At 42.4% G+C, this 14,183-nt stretch overlaps 1 protein-coding gene across 3 annotated transcripts in view; it reads right to left on the bottom strand.

Moving 5' to 3' along the window:
• Positions 1 to 14,183, bottom strand: part of SHISAL1 (shisa like 1) — a 96,152-nt gene that overhangs the window by 33,813 nt on the left and 48,156 nt on the right. For 2 of the 3 annotated variants that reach the window (XM_075859819.1, XM_075859820.1), the window contains exon 2: positions 3,773 to 3,881. In XM_075859819.1, coding sequence (XP_075715934.1) covers positions 3,773 to 3,848 — 76 coding nt within the window. In that variant the 5' untranslated portion in view covers positions 3,849 to 3,881. The remainder of the gene's footprint in view (positions 1 to 3,772; positions 3,882 to 14,183) is intronic. The other variant, XM_075859821.1, reaches the window with a different exon arrangement.

Here is a 14,183-nt window from a genome sequence, read left to right as displayed (position 1 = left end):
GTGCGATTTTTTGGCCGCAATTCCCTATGGCGACCCGGGCGGATACGCTGTTCGCCTTTATGCAGTGTATCCGCCTTGTGTGAACATAACCTAATAGATAAAATAGATAAAATAACAGTTGTTAAAAAAATTAGGTGCATTATTTCTTTAAGGGCACCCCCAGAGGCCAACTTGTCATATGCTCCCTGTAGTTGCAGCAATAGTTGTCAATACCCTGTCCCCATACATTGGGGCCAGCCTTACAATGGATGATACCCTGATTGGTATTCTAGCCCCCCAATTAGTATTCAGTCATACAGTGTACAAATACCCAGACCATATAGTGCCATACAGAATAGTGCCCAAATATCGGTGCCAAACGTTGGTCAAAAAACAACTTCATACAGTTGCCTAAATAACAGTGAAATACAATGCTGCTGCCACCATAAAATGCAAAAATTATATACCATACAGTGCCACACAATGCAAATACCACCCATAATAAAGTAATCTAATAACAGTGCTATATAATGTCTACCGAATACTAATGTACAATTAATATTAGCAGGTGTGGTAACTGCCAGGCCAATTGTGGTGCCAGGGGTGAGCATAAAAAGAATGCAAGAAGAGCATAGGGGTGTCTTACTCTCCAATACCTCATCAATGAATACCATGTATATCTAACAATCCACCAATAATTGTGAGCCATTGTCATTAGCTCAGCCACTTACATGCAACCCAAGACAGTACGTCCCATACCTACTGGGACCTGTGCAGCTTGGACAGGTTGCACCATTGGTACAGATGTGTCTTTCGAAACCTATTCTCTTATCTCAACATATCGCGAGATGACCAGCTTTGAAAAAAACAACATGATTTCACGATGTATGTCTGTGTGGCCACGCAGTGTTTAAGATGTGAATTACAGCCTGTCGAGGGTCTTGCTAGCATTTCGCGATATTGAATTGAATTGGTTTCATGAGAAATTGAAGTCCTTAGCCAAAGTGTCCAAAGATAAGGGTGGACACATCTGTATGTGGTGCCCCGTTCAGCAGGGGCGGTTGATGAAGCCCGTGAGTTTGCAGAGGTTGCACACTGTTAAGGCCAGCCCTGAATTGGCCCAAAACACTAAGGAGAAATACACAGTATACTATAGAACTGCTGCTGTGGGTACAGAATAACTTCTCATAGATCACATTATAGCTATCTTGTTTTCTGCTGGACCTTTAGGGCCTTGGCGTTTTAGGGGGCTAATTGTGTCAAGTCATGGTCCGCCTCCGAGGATCTAAGTGGCCCACCAGAGTCCCAAAGGATCCTATATGGGGCCAATCCGACCCTGTGAGGCTGTGTTATGTTGATCGCCAATAAAACAGAACAGATGTTATGTGCATGGGGGCTTTATTTTCTCATTAAAATGGGCGACAATTACATAAAGGGTCTACTTCAAAATAATAACATCAGAAAATAATCAGTTTCTACATGTTCTTTTTTAGGGGAAGCCACAAAGGAACATCATTTTCCCAGACACTGTTAGAACATATTTGCTTTGTTTCTGGAAATTTTCTGACAAGTCTCCTTTTTATCTATTCTACGCCTGTATAATCCAAATGGGAAATGCATGAAGTCTAGCAGACGGTGGTGACTGAATTAATTCTAGCAGTGAGAAAGGGAAATCATTTTTATTTTAATTATGATCGAGCCAATTAAATGGCTCACACTAGAGAACTCAAAAAGATGTGACTCACAAGACATTAACCTACATACGGCCCGGATCGGCTTTATTTTCGTGGAAAGTCTAAGTCAGTAGGCTGCTATTTTGGTCATGAGGTCACCTCTCGTCTCACTTTCTCCTCGAGATCTCTTATGATGGATGTGATACACTATGACTTCATACTACATTAACTTTTAATGTTTTATTCAGCAATTCCAGTTATTTCAGACATTTTGATGAGTTAGGACTCCTGAAAATAATTTATGGCATCAGAGTTTTCCAAGGGATTGGGCAACTCATCAAAAACTTCTCAGATCTAAAAAAATCAAAAACAAAAAGTTCTCCGGGTGCTCTGAAAGGAAAGCAAAGATGTTCTAGGTGAAGGAATTACACTTGAATGCGAAGAGTAGCTCTTCCTTTTAATATTATTCTACAGATTCAATCTATAGGGCTGTAAAAAAGTATTTGCCCCCTCCCAGATGTTCCGTTATTGCATGTTTGTCACACTGTAAGGTTCCCAAAGGTCCCTCTGCCACCTAAGAAGATACCAGTATTTCAAATGGCACATGGTAGGTGGGGACCCTGTTACAGGTTTTGCATTGAGGCCCAGGATCTTTAAGTTACACCACTGATAAAGGCATGACGTCCTTTTACACGGCCGGTAATTTTCTTGGCCGGTAATCAGCACCGATCAACGACAATCACATTGATCTGCGCTTTTTTGTTCCATTTACAAGGAGCAATGACCGTGAGTGTGGGAAAAATCGATTGTTTACCCAATCGTTCATCCCCAAAAAGTTGTCATCTTGTCGGCAACTCATCACCTGTTTTCGGCAGCATAAAAGATGCTGAGTTTACATGGGGCAATGACTGGGAATGAGCATTCGTACACTGCCCGAGTTAAAGGAACTATAATTATCAACAGTGACTACAACTTATGTGCTTTGTCTTTAGTAGTCTGAAATCCACCTCATCAGAAGCTCAAAGTGCAGCTCTTTCCCTCTCATGCTTTAAACTGCAGCTCATCCTGTTCAGATTGACTGCTGTGTATAAGCACAAGCCCACCACAAACTTGCTAAAAGAAGTCAGTGCATGAAGAGCACAGAATATTTATATACTACACCCGTTCCTAGGTCCAACACTTAGGTCCAACTGCTGCACAATCACTTAGGACGTATATATAAGTCCAAATACAAGACAGGGTTAAGGTAATAAATCTTCACGTCATTTTGGTACAAAGGCCTTTACATTTTTGATATGCATTTTATGCTTAATTTAGTTGTACACACAGTAGTTCGCATCATGCACAACAGTTCTTGTGCTCACCGAGTAGTGAATGAATTGATGCTGACATTGTGTGCCGCAGGAAAGGAGCATATTGCATACATACATATACTGAATACGACACTGTGGGTCCTGCAGTTAGCATTGTTCTCCCTGCCCCCGCTCTTACGCCTCTACCTCATTATATCGCATGTGGTTTCAATTCGAACAATTTGTAGTTGCTTAAAAACTATAACAAACTATAAAATGTGAAATATCCAGTTTCCACAAATTGTATTAATATTCAGCCAGGAAGCTGATGGTTAAATAGTGTTGTACTATGGAAACTCCATATAAAAAGCATCAGCATGTTTTATGGTACGCATATCTACACGTTGGTATTGGATTGGTACGGCTAAAAACAGTGGCGTAGCTATAGGGGTGTAAAGATCGCAGCCGCAACTGGGCCATTACACCCAGAGGGGCCCATTGGACCCCATTCTAAATAATATCATGTAAAGTCAAAGGGTCGTACATAGAGCTGAGGGTTTTAAAATTAAAGTATCGACCCTTCTGGTGCTGGTTAACACCACCATGTCTCTAACTATCGGGGACAGGAGGTCCTTGTTGGTAGGACTTGTGTAGAGGGGAATTCTACAGAGGTTCTCATGACCCATCATATGAAGGGATGCCGCCAACCTGGTCTAGGTCACCTCTCTCCAGGGGCCCCATCAGAACTGGATGGTTTGCGTCTATGGTATATATGGCCTTGGTTGAGCCTTATAAAACCCCCCTAATAGTAATAAAATTTCTACTTACATGGCTTACCTTTCGAAGACATGACTAAGAGGACTAAGATGAGACCGTTGAGAAAGCGGTGAGCCCAGCTAGTCATCCTTTTGCTCTCATCTGTCCACTAGAGAATCACCTAAAACGTAAAAAGAGATAGAATCATGAAATATCTACAGAAAACTCCATGTCCTGAGCAAAGTTCTAAATATTGGCTGATTGACTGGATCCTGTCAATGGGTCATTGGGTTAACTTTGGGTTCAGGGGTTATATGTGGCCATGGATAGTCAACATACAGCTGGAGACAAGGGCGTTTGAACAACAGAGACAGCTCATGCGGCTGCTATGGGCTTCTTGGAGAGAGGAGGGCCAGCCCTGGATGGTCCAAACTCTTATCCTTAGAGGACTCCCCAAGGGTTGTAGAAAGGGAAACAAACACCTGGCCCTTCTGTTGTGGGTGGCAAAACGCTAGTTGGGGTCCCAGTTTGAACTTTTATATGGGGCACTATCTATGTACGCCACTGACTTGAGAGATCTAGCAGCTAAAACATTATTATTTTCTATATAAACATATAAACAGTTCTTGAGTTTTACCTTCTTTTTCGACAATATATGAAGATGAAAATGTGTAATTACACACTTCTACCAGCAGAGGTGCTCTCAATCTTGGTCTAAGGGATTATCTATGATACCAGTGGTGCCAGTCTAAACCGAACACAATTGTTAATATATTTACATGCGAATATATATATAGAGAGAGAGAGTAAAAGAGAGAAAGAGTGCGAGGGTATTTATAGAGTCAGTAACTTGAAGCTCTGGGGCCCGATGCAAAATCTGTAACAGACCCCCCACCTATGAAGTTCTATTTCTAATACTTGTGTCTTCTTATGTGGCAGAGGGGTCTTTGGGCCCCCTCAGGCACCAGGGCCCAGACGAGACTGTTACCTCTGCACCTCCTATAGCCACTCTCCTTTATATAATCAGTAACAGAGAATCCCAATCTTTGGAGAATGCACATTATACCCATAGATATACTGCGGGCAATGAGCCTGAGACTTGTGTTAATTTCCAAAATTATACAAAGTTATACAACAGAATGAGTCATTGTTAAGCAACACTGAAAAAAACACAGAAGATTTCCTTAGATTGCAAAACACGCCGACTGCCCTATTATTCTGCGATCATTAACAAAAAAGCGTTAGTACAGATGTAGCCTTTAAGAAGTTTATCTTGACTGATAACTTGCTGCAGCGTGATATCACACAACAAAAGCCATTACAAAGTCATTAAAAAAGTCAAGTTAAAGTTTTTTGGCACTGTGTATTTAATAGGTTGAGAGTCAAGATAAAGATGGCTACATCTGTACATACAGAACTGAATCAGAAAAGATGGACACGACCCACAAGGATCAGGCAGGATGGATTTGAACCCGTCCAGAGATCAGCGGCAATAGTTACGTCTGGCAGGAGCTTATCATGCTTGGCTTTTTTTCCAGCTGTTTTCTTTAGGGCCCGTTGAGATATACACATTTTTAGTCTTACAGTTAACTTATATATATAGGTCTTACCATGTCGACCCCTGACCATATCCCCTATTCGAGCATGTGGACGTCATAGAGGGGGTCCCTCTCTATGTGCCAGAAGGAAGGGCCGCTGTAAGAACGGCACCCGCTCTGGTGGACCCAGCGAGTCCATGCCTTACATAGACAACCATTCATTTGAATGACCGGCATGTAGTGCGGCCGCTGCATTGGAAGTCTGTGGTTACCTATGGCCTTCCCCTGTGATAACCACCCCGCCAGAGGGGGTAGAAAAGCAGGTTTCTTCTTAAAAAGGGGCTGATTTTATCTGAGGGCAACATAAAATGGGGAAAGGGGGGGGGGGGGAGATGCGGCGCTCAGGGAACTATCGTTTTCCGTGATGTCATTTACGAGTTTTTGCAAAAAAAAATGTGAACGTTTTTTTTTTTCCCATTCTAGAAAGTAAATCACATTCTGGTCGCTGGGGGTTCAACTGCCGAAACCCCCACCGATCCTGTGAATGAAAGGGCCACAGCTGATTTAGAGCTCTGGCTCCTACACAATTTTCCCAGCACATTGGCGCACCTGGCCAACCGAAACTGTAGCATGGCCTCATTCAAATGAATTTTTGGGAATTTTAATAAAGCTGTGGCCATTTGACACCAATATGAGAAGCTCTATATTTTTGTTAAGGTTCAGTGGTCCCAAATCTAGAAGTCATAAAAATACACAAAAAATATGCAACCGCCTATCACTCTGCAGTATTACAAGAATGTGAAAACTTTAAAGGATAACTAAACGTTCAACAAACTTCTGACATGTCATAGTGACATGTCAGAAGTTTAGATTGGTGGAGACCCCGACTGATCGCTAAAACGAAGCGGCAGAAGTGCTGATGTGCCGCTTTGTTTCTGTTCGGCTTTTTCCGAAAATCAATGTATCGGAGTTCGGGCTCAATATAAAATCTATGAGCCCGTACTCCGATACATCAGCCGTCTGGAAAAAGCCAAGCAAAAAGAAAGCGGCTGAGCGCTCACACAAGTACTTCTGCCGCTTCGTTTTAGCGATTGGTGGGGGTCTCAGTGCTCGGACCGCCACCAATCAAAATTTCTCACATGTCACTATGACATGTCAGAAGTTTGTTGAACGTATAGTTACCCTTAAAGTAAAGAAAAAGAAATCAAACAAAAGTTACAGACATTTATATTCAGCACACCTTCACAAATGCCGCTCCCCATCTGCCTCAATCTTGATATTTAAGCTTAAATTTCTTATTTCACGCCTCAGAGTTTTTCTTTGTAAAGAGTTTATCTGCGTCACGGTGCGTAGTCTCAGAACAAATTATCTCCCACAACCATTTGTACAAGATTTGTTAGTTTTCCCATACTTTTATGGACTCCAGTAGTGTCTCCTACAGATGAATAAATAGTGAATTATATATAAATATTACGGTGGGTGTTAGGTGAGATCCAGGGTAACATGTTGCAGTATGAAGCCTGGGCGGCCAAATCAGTTTTGGATAATCCCTACTTGTTAGAAGAGTCCCTTGACAATAAGCAGATCACACAGTGTCCTCCTACCGAGACCCCCAATGATTAGCAGTAATCTGTGGAATCCTGGCAGTAAGTGTTCAATTTCCCTGCAGCACCACCACAGGGGAAAGTAATCATGACACTGTGTCCATTCATATCAAAGGGTTGTCTGTGTAATGCAGGACAGGACAGGTCCTCCAGAGCGAGAGACACTTTTTGTAACTGCTTTCCCCTCTGGCCAAGCGATGAGGATCCTGAACAGTATTCTATGATAGGGTATATGACAATGGGTTTTCTAAACTTGGTCCAAAATTTTGTGCTGATTAATTAAATAATTTATCTTTATGGGGGTCAGAATCTTTCTGAAGCAAATCACCTGATTCGCTTCACAAAGTCATAAGAGTTAAAGGAATAGTGTCACAAATTTTTTTTTTTTAACATCAGTTTGATTTTAGTCTTTTATTATAAACTTTTATATTTATTTGTGTGTTTGTGTTTCACTTTTTTCTATTTTTACACTTTTTCTTCCCTATGGGGGCTGCCATTTTTTACTCCATTTCTGTATGTGTCGATTAACGACACATACAGACATGGAATACGGCAGCTCCAGTCCCATAGTGAAATCGAACGGGGCCCGTTCCATCCACTATGGTGTACGCCGTCTGTGTGGGAACGGCGCATGCGCCGCTTCCTCACAGTCCAAGTTGAACTGTGCGCCGTCCGGCGCCATTTTCCTGTAGACCGGAAGTCGCGGCCGGACAGTAAGATTACTACTTCCGGTCACGGCTTCCGGACTTATGCACTTGGAGCGGCGGTAGCAGACGGAGCGGACGGACCGGAGGGAGCGGCGGCGACTGGAGCAGGTAAGTGATTTCTATGTATGTAAGTGTTTTACTGTGTGTTTACTAGTGTATGTAAACCTACTACACTGTGTGTTAGCTCAAAAAATGGCGACACACAGTGTAGGAGGTTTGACTGTTCAATCCCCTCGTTTCTCCCGGCACTAGCCAGGATAAAGGAGGGGGGGATTCTCAGAGCTCACTAGAGCGAGTGAGTTTTTCCCAATTTTGCAGCAAAAAGCAATGTGGTTGCTTTACCACATGCAATGCTGCAATTTTGGGAATTGCTCCATCTAGTGACCAGCACTGGGAAATATTATAAATTAGAATCTAATTTATAATATTTCCTGACTCGTGAAAAAAATAAAAAAAATTAGAACAATGTTTAATCACCCACACACTAATTGTTTAACTAAAAAAAAAAAATACTTGTTTTGCTAGCAACACATTCCCTTTAAATGATAGGATTCTATCTGTCTACAGTCACCACTAGGTGGCGCTTAGGAGCTTTCTAAAGACTTATTTATGATTGAGTTTAATGGGTGATAAATACAAATACACGCACATTGAAACCGCCACAGCCTCCTGGATAAATAATCACAAAATAGATTCTCCCAGTGTATTCTATAGACTGGTAAAACATTGAATAGGTTGAAATAATGAATTAGATGATTTGCCTATCTCTACTTCTGAAGAACAATGGACCATGGCGGAAACTACCCATAGTCCAAGAGGGAAATTACCAGATCAAGGAGGCAGTTCTGATAATAACATTGCATAGTAACGTGAAAGACTGAACCTAATTTAAAATTCAACCCAAAAGCGTAAGTACCGTAGAGTCAGCCCATGCGGCTACTATAGGGGCCCTTGGAGATAGGGTTGGACCCATCTCGTTTGCTATTGGGTGGCAAGCAGGGCCGGCCTTATGGGTGTGTGACTCGTCTGGTTAGCTGGCATCAGCCTGCTTGGCTGACGGGGGCTCCATAGACTTTCTGGCACCTGAGCCTTGCGATCATTATGAATTTTTATAGCCCAGTTAGGCCTTGTTCACACGATGGAAAATGTTTTTGTATACTCTATGACCACATGCCAAGATAAAGTACCACTACGCTTTATTCACCAGGCCCTTCTGTCTTGGGCGACAAAATTCTGCACCTTAAAGAGGGGACCTAGTTTGATCATTACTATGGGGCTCTTCTATGGACACTACGGGTTCAACCCAATACTAAAACCAATGAATTACGCAATTGCTTCAGTCCAAAAAATTTCCGAGTTTTAAAAATCTAAAAAACTCCAAATGCGTTTCATTCCAGATGAACAAAATTATCATCTACAAACTACAAACAGGGGCCATGACGTAAAACCTGTAATCTTATTCAGGAATGTGTTTATTCATTGTTCCCGGTACAGCTTTAAGCCGTCAAATATTGTTGTTTTAAGAAGTTTTTTCAATGCATAAAAATGAAAATTTCCATCCAAATATCAATAATTATTTGAAGGAATGAACCTTGGAGAACAAATTGTGATCTTAGTAACTTCTTCGTCCAACTTCAATTGAATTTCGGTTCATTTTAATGAAAGTTTTTGATTTATTTAACTTACCATTGACCCAATCGCAGCTGGCTGGCGCAAAATTCTGATAGCTACAACACTTGCTGCTGACACTGCATGTCATCTATCCAGCCGTAGTGTTAAAGTCTAAAAGAAATATGTTCCTCATAAAAATTCAACACGGCTCTTTAATGTCTTGCTTCAGTGACTTGCGTACATATGGAATAGGGGCTTACTAACTTATGCCAGCCGGAATCAGATGTATGCTGCCACCTTGAATATGGAGAGAACAGACATCTTTAGAGGTCACCCCCTCCCAAATAAACTTCTTAAAGAAACACTCCAGGCTCTGTTATACGTAGTGCATAGGGGGCGGTGCATGACACAGGTATTTTGTTCTTGAATCGTCGTGTCATGCACCGCCCCCTCAGGTCCTGCACTAGGCATAACAGAGCCTAGAGTGTTCCTTTAAGAAGTATATAAATATTTAGAATATAGATATATTTTTCGGAAGCAAAGCTGTAGATTCAAGCAAATCGGGCTGAGCTGCAATACTAGACACAGCCCACAAACAAGAGTGGCGCTGTTTGCAGAAATACAGCCAGGTTAAACCTTATTCTTTTCCAATAATTGACAGTCTTTTTAATATCTAATAAGAAGCAAAAAGTGTATGGTACAAAATGAAACCATGTGTGTGGACCTCCCCTTTAACCTTACAACTGTATGACGGTAAATGTGAATTACGAGTTCCCGTAATTGTACCTGGCTTTATAAAATACCTGTTTATTTTTCATTATGTCTTACCTTTTTTTTTTTTGCTGTGTCCTTTTTTAGATTTAAAGAGTTTATTTTCTGTGACATTTGCTTCTTTTTTGCTTTAACACTGTCTCCCAGAGCCCCTCCGGGGGAATAAAATGCCAGATGGAAAATGAAGAGACATGTTCTGCCAGAAACTTCCCAAATGCCATAGCAGGATATGTAGAAACACAACTAAAGTTTGTGCCACTAATGATATGTGATTTTTTCAGGTTAACATCCAAAATCAGTGATCCAAAGGGCTTCAATGTTAGTTAGTAAGAAGAAAATCTGCCTACAGAATACCCGCTAGGGGCCTCTGCGTAAAACATTGTGTGGGGTCCCTCACTACTTTTCTTAGAAGAATAAAAAAGAGAATAGTTCAGAAACAACCTAATAGCACTGTCCTCCTGTGCCCAAATAATACGGTTATAAAGTATCTAATAAATAACAGGACCATATAGTGCCAATTTACCCTCGACCGCATCCATGCCATAAGGGCCTGGTGAGGGCCCAGATTTGTAGTAATCTCATACTTGCTTACCTTTGGGAAGATGGGAACAAAAAGCGGCACACGTAAAATGCCACACAACATTTATGACCTGCCCATTGTAAAGGACACTCCCCCAACCTATGGCATTTATATTACGATTAGTACATATGACCCCCTTTAGCACACCCAAAAATTAATACAAACCCCACACCAGACCCTCTAAATAAAGATATATACCCCAGCTGAGCCCAGCCCTTGATACAGACACCAGACCCCCTTTTATACAGACGCTAGACCCCTGTATACACCCCTCCATGTATATAGACCACAGGCCGGACCCCCCTGTTTACAGATCCCAGACTAGACCCCAAACTACCCCTTTTACTGACCTCAGACCAGATGTTTAGCTACTCACCTCTCCCAGTTCCTTAGGTTCTCTCCGCTTCCCGGCGCCACCATGTGTGCCCTGGAGCAGAGGGAAGCACATAATCGGGGAGAGGTGAGTATGCGGGGTACCCGAAGGCTTAGCTGGCTCTTCTGGGAGTCTTCTGGACATTCTGGAAGAGTTGGCAAGTATGAGGAATCAGCTCCAACCTCCAAGACCTTTGAACCCCTGAATCTAGAACTATCAGTTGTCTTCTCAAGACGGAAACATAACTTTCTTTGTTTGACCATGAAAGTCAGTGGTATCTTCTATACTTTTCATTGAAAAAGGATCCGTCAGAGATGGAAGCCTTGATGCAGATAAGAACAGAGCCTTACCGGCCTATTTTGGGCTTTCAGGACTGAGCTAGCCATAACTTTTTTTTTACTTTTCTGTGGACGCAGTCGTATGATAGCTCATTTTTACGGGAGGAGCTGTCGTTTTTATTGCCACCATTTTGAGGTACATATAATTTTAGATTAACTTTTTATTTATTTTTTGAAGGGTTGGGTGGAAAAAAGACACAGCAGGCAAATACCTATGGCAGATTCGGGACATTTATTAGCAATTGCACCTCAGTTTCCTTCCTCTGTTAAGCTCTTTAGATGCTGTGGTCGATACTGACATCTAATGGGTTAACGGCTGGTATCAGAGGTTTTTCTAATCCTATATTTTACAGCCAGAGGCCATAACTTGAAGCTCTTGGCCCCCAATTCAAAATCTGTAACAGGGCCCCCAAATATCACACATTACTCATAGTACTGATTTCCTCATAGGTGGCAAGGGAATATTTTGTGCCCTCTTAGGCTCCAGGGCCCAAGTGCGACCGGATTCTCTGCACCCCCTATAGCTGCGCCCCTGGTTACTGCAGGAGCCTGGCTGTCAATCACCACCAGGCTCCTGCTGTTGATCTCACAGCCACAGCTCCTGTGCCCATGTGGTCACCATATGTACATGTATGTCATGGAGCCTTTAGTTAATGGTGGTTTAAAAGGTTAGAGTGTATGTCCACCCTTAAATAAAATTCTGTCCTGATTCATTTCATAATATATCTTTATATCAGTCATGGTTCTGTACTCCTGATACTAGGCTCCAAATCTCCCGCATAGACAAAAGAGTTAAACAAAAAAAAAATCTGTCTGCCTGCAGCTGCCACTAGGGGGAGCTTAGGATCTTACTGCATACAGAAGAGCAAACACAAGGGTATAGAGACAGGGCAATTAAAAAACTGGGACAAATCTATAATTTTTCTGTCGGAAAGAAGAAAAGTATTGTTTAGAACTACATTTCTCTTCCAGTCGCTGTGGAGGGCACAGTTAACCTGTTTCGAGGTTCGGCTGCTTTTACCGCACCTTTAATGTCAATCTGTCATTCAGTACACAAACGAGGATCCAGATGACTGATGTTCTGTCATTGGTGCATACGGCTTTGTACGGTAATCCGCTTTGACGCTCCGTCATGTGAATGACACCAAGGTCTAACAGCTGACAGCGTATCTAATCATGGATTCCTTCTGGTGTTTACTGTCAAAACTGTAATTGTACGTTTGCTACAGCGTTCCGGCATGCCTCACGGTTGTGATCGAGGATTCAATGTACATATATTAGGCTGGCAGATAATGGCCAGGAGAAATGTCAGTATTTCAGGGTATCCAATACATTGTGAAGATGCCTTGAAGGAATACATTAAGACAGACAGCGGCAGAGGAGAAATAAGTTTAGTTCCACGACTTGCATGGTGGAGGAATAGATATGTTACAGAGGACATTATGGAGGACAAATGCTGAAGTTCTGCACGCGATATCGCCCATGAATCAAACACAGTAGTCCATGGCGTCCTTTACATTTATCCCTGTATCAAACTTTTGTAGGTATACAGCCAGGGGCGTAGCTAGAGGCTCATGGGCCCCGATGCAAAAATTCTTACTGGGCCCCCCCCGCAAACTTCTCATGGCCGACGGTCCGCAGCTTTCAGCTGCATCGCTGGGTCTCCTAAGTGACCCAACAATGCAGCACTAGCAGCCGGGGGCGTCACGAAGGCTGGGTTCACACACACTATTTACGGTCGTAATTCGGGCGTTTTAGCATTGAATTACGTCCGAAAATGCGGCTCAAAAGCGTCGGCAAACATCTGCCCATTCATTTGAATGGGTCTTACGATGTTCTGTGCCGACGGTCATTTTTTTTACGCGCCGCTGTCAAAAGGCGGCGCGTAAAAAAGACGCCCGCGTCAAAAAAGTGCCTGTCACTTCTTCAGACGTAAATAGAGCCGTTTTCCATGGACTCCATGGAAAACCAGCTTCAATTACTTCCGTAATGGAAGCAGCAAAAGACGCCTGCACATGCCATTACGGCTGAAATTACGGTGCTGTTTTCTCCTGAAAACAGCACCGTCATTTCAGCCATAACAGACGCTGCCGTGTGAACATACCCTCAGGGCTTAAAATGTCAGGGAAATAGCTCCAATACATATGTGTCCGCCCCAAAAAAAGTGTGTATATGAGACAGCATAGCATATCTATAGCACTACGACCCTATAAACTATGGATAGGATTAGATACATTGGCTCAGCAGACAGTATCACACATGATAGGATTAGATAGTGGCTCAGAAGGCAGTATCACACATGATAGGATTAGATACAGTGGCCCAGCAGACAGTATCACACATGATAGGATTAGATACAGTGGCTCAGCAGACAGTACCACACATGATAGGATTAGATACAGTGGCTCAGAAGGCAGTATCACACATGATAGGATTAGATACAGTGGCCCAGCAGACAGTATCACACATGATAGGATTAGATACAGTGGCTCAGCAGACAGTACCACACATGATAGGATTAGATACAGTGGCTCAGAAGGCAGTATCACACATGATAGGATTAGATACAGTGGCTCAGCAGACAGTATCACACATGATCGGATTAGATATAGGGCCCAGAAGACAGTATCACACAAGATACGATTAGATACAGGGCCCAGCAGACAGTATCACACATGATTGGATTAGATACACAGCTCAGCAGACTGTATCACACATGATAGTATTAGATACAGGGCCCAGCTCGCTGACATTGCAGCTCCAGCGCTGGACCCAGGAAAGGTAAGAATAATAATTTTGCTTCTTTATGTGTTACTGATTATTTTTGTGGTTTTTTACAGGTTCGGTTGTTGGACTTCGGATACGAGGACTTCAATGACGGCGCTTTTTTTATTCTCAATAAAATGGTTAATGAGGGTTGTTTTTTTATTTCAATAAAATATTTTTTCTATGTGCTTGTAT

Source organism: Rhinoderma darwinii, chromosome 3, assembly GCF_050947455.1.
Source record: "Rhinoderma darwinii isolate aRhiDar2 chromosome 3, aRhiDar2.hap1, whole genome shotgun sequence".
NCBI lineage: Eukaryota > Metazoa > Chordata > Amphibia > Anura > Rhinodermatidae > Rhinoderma > Rhinoderma darwinii.
This window is presented reverse-complemented; position numbering and strand designations above follow the sequence as displayed.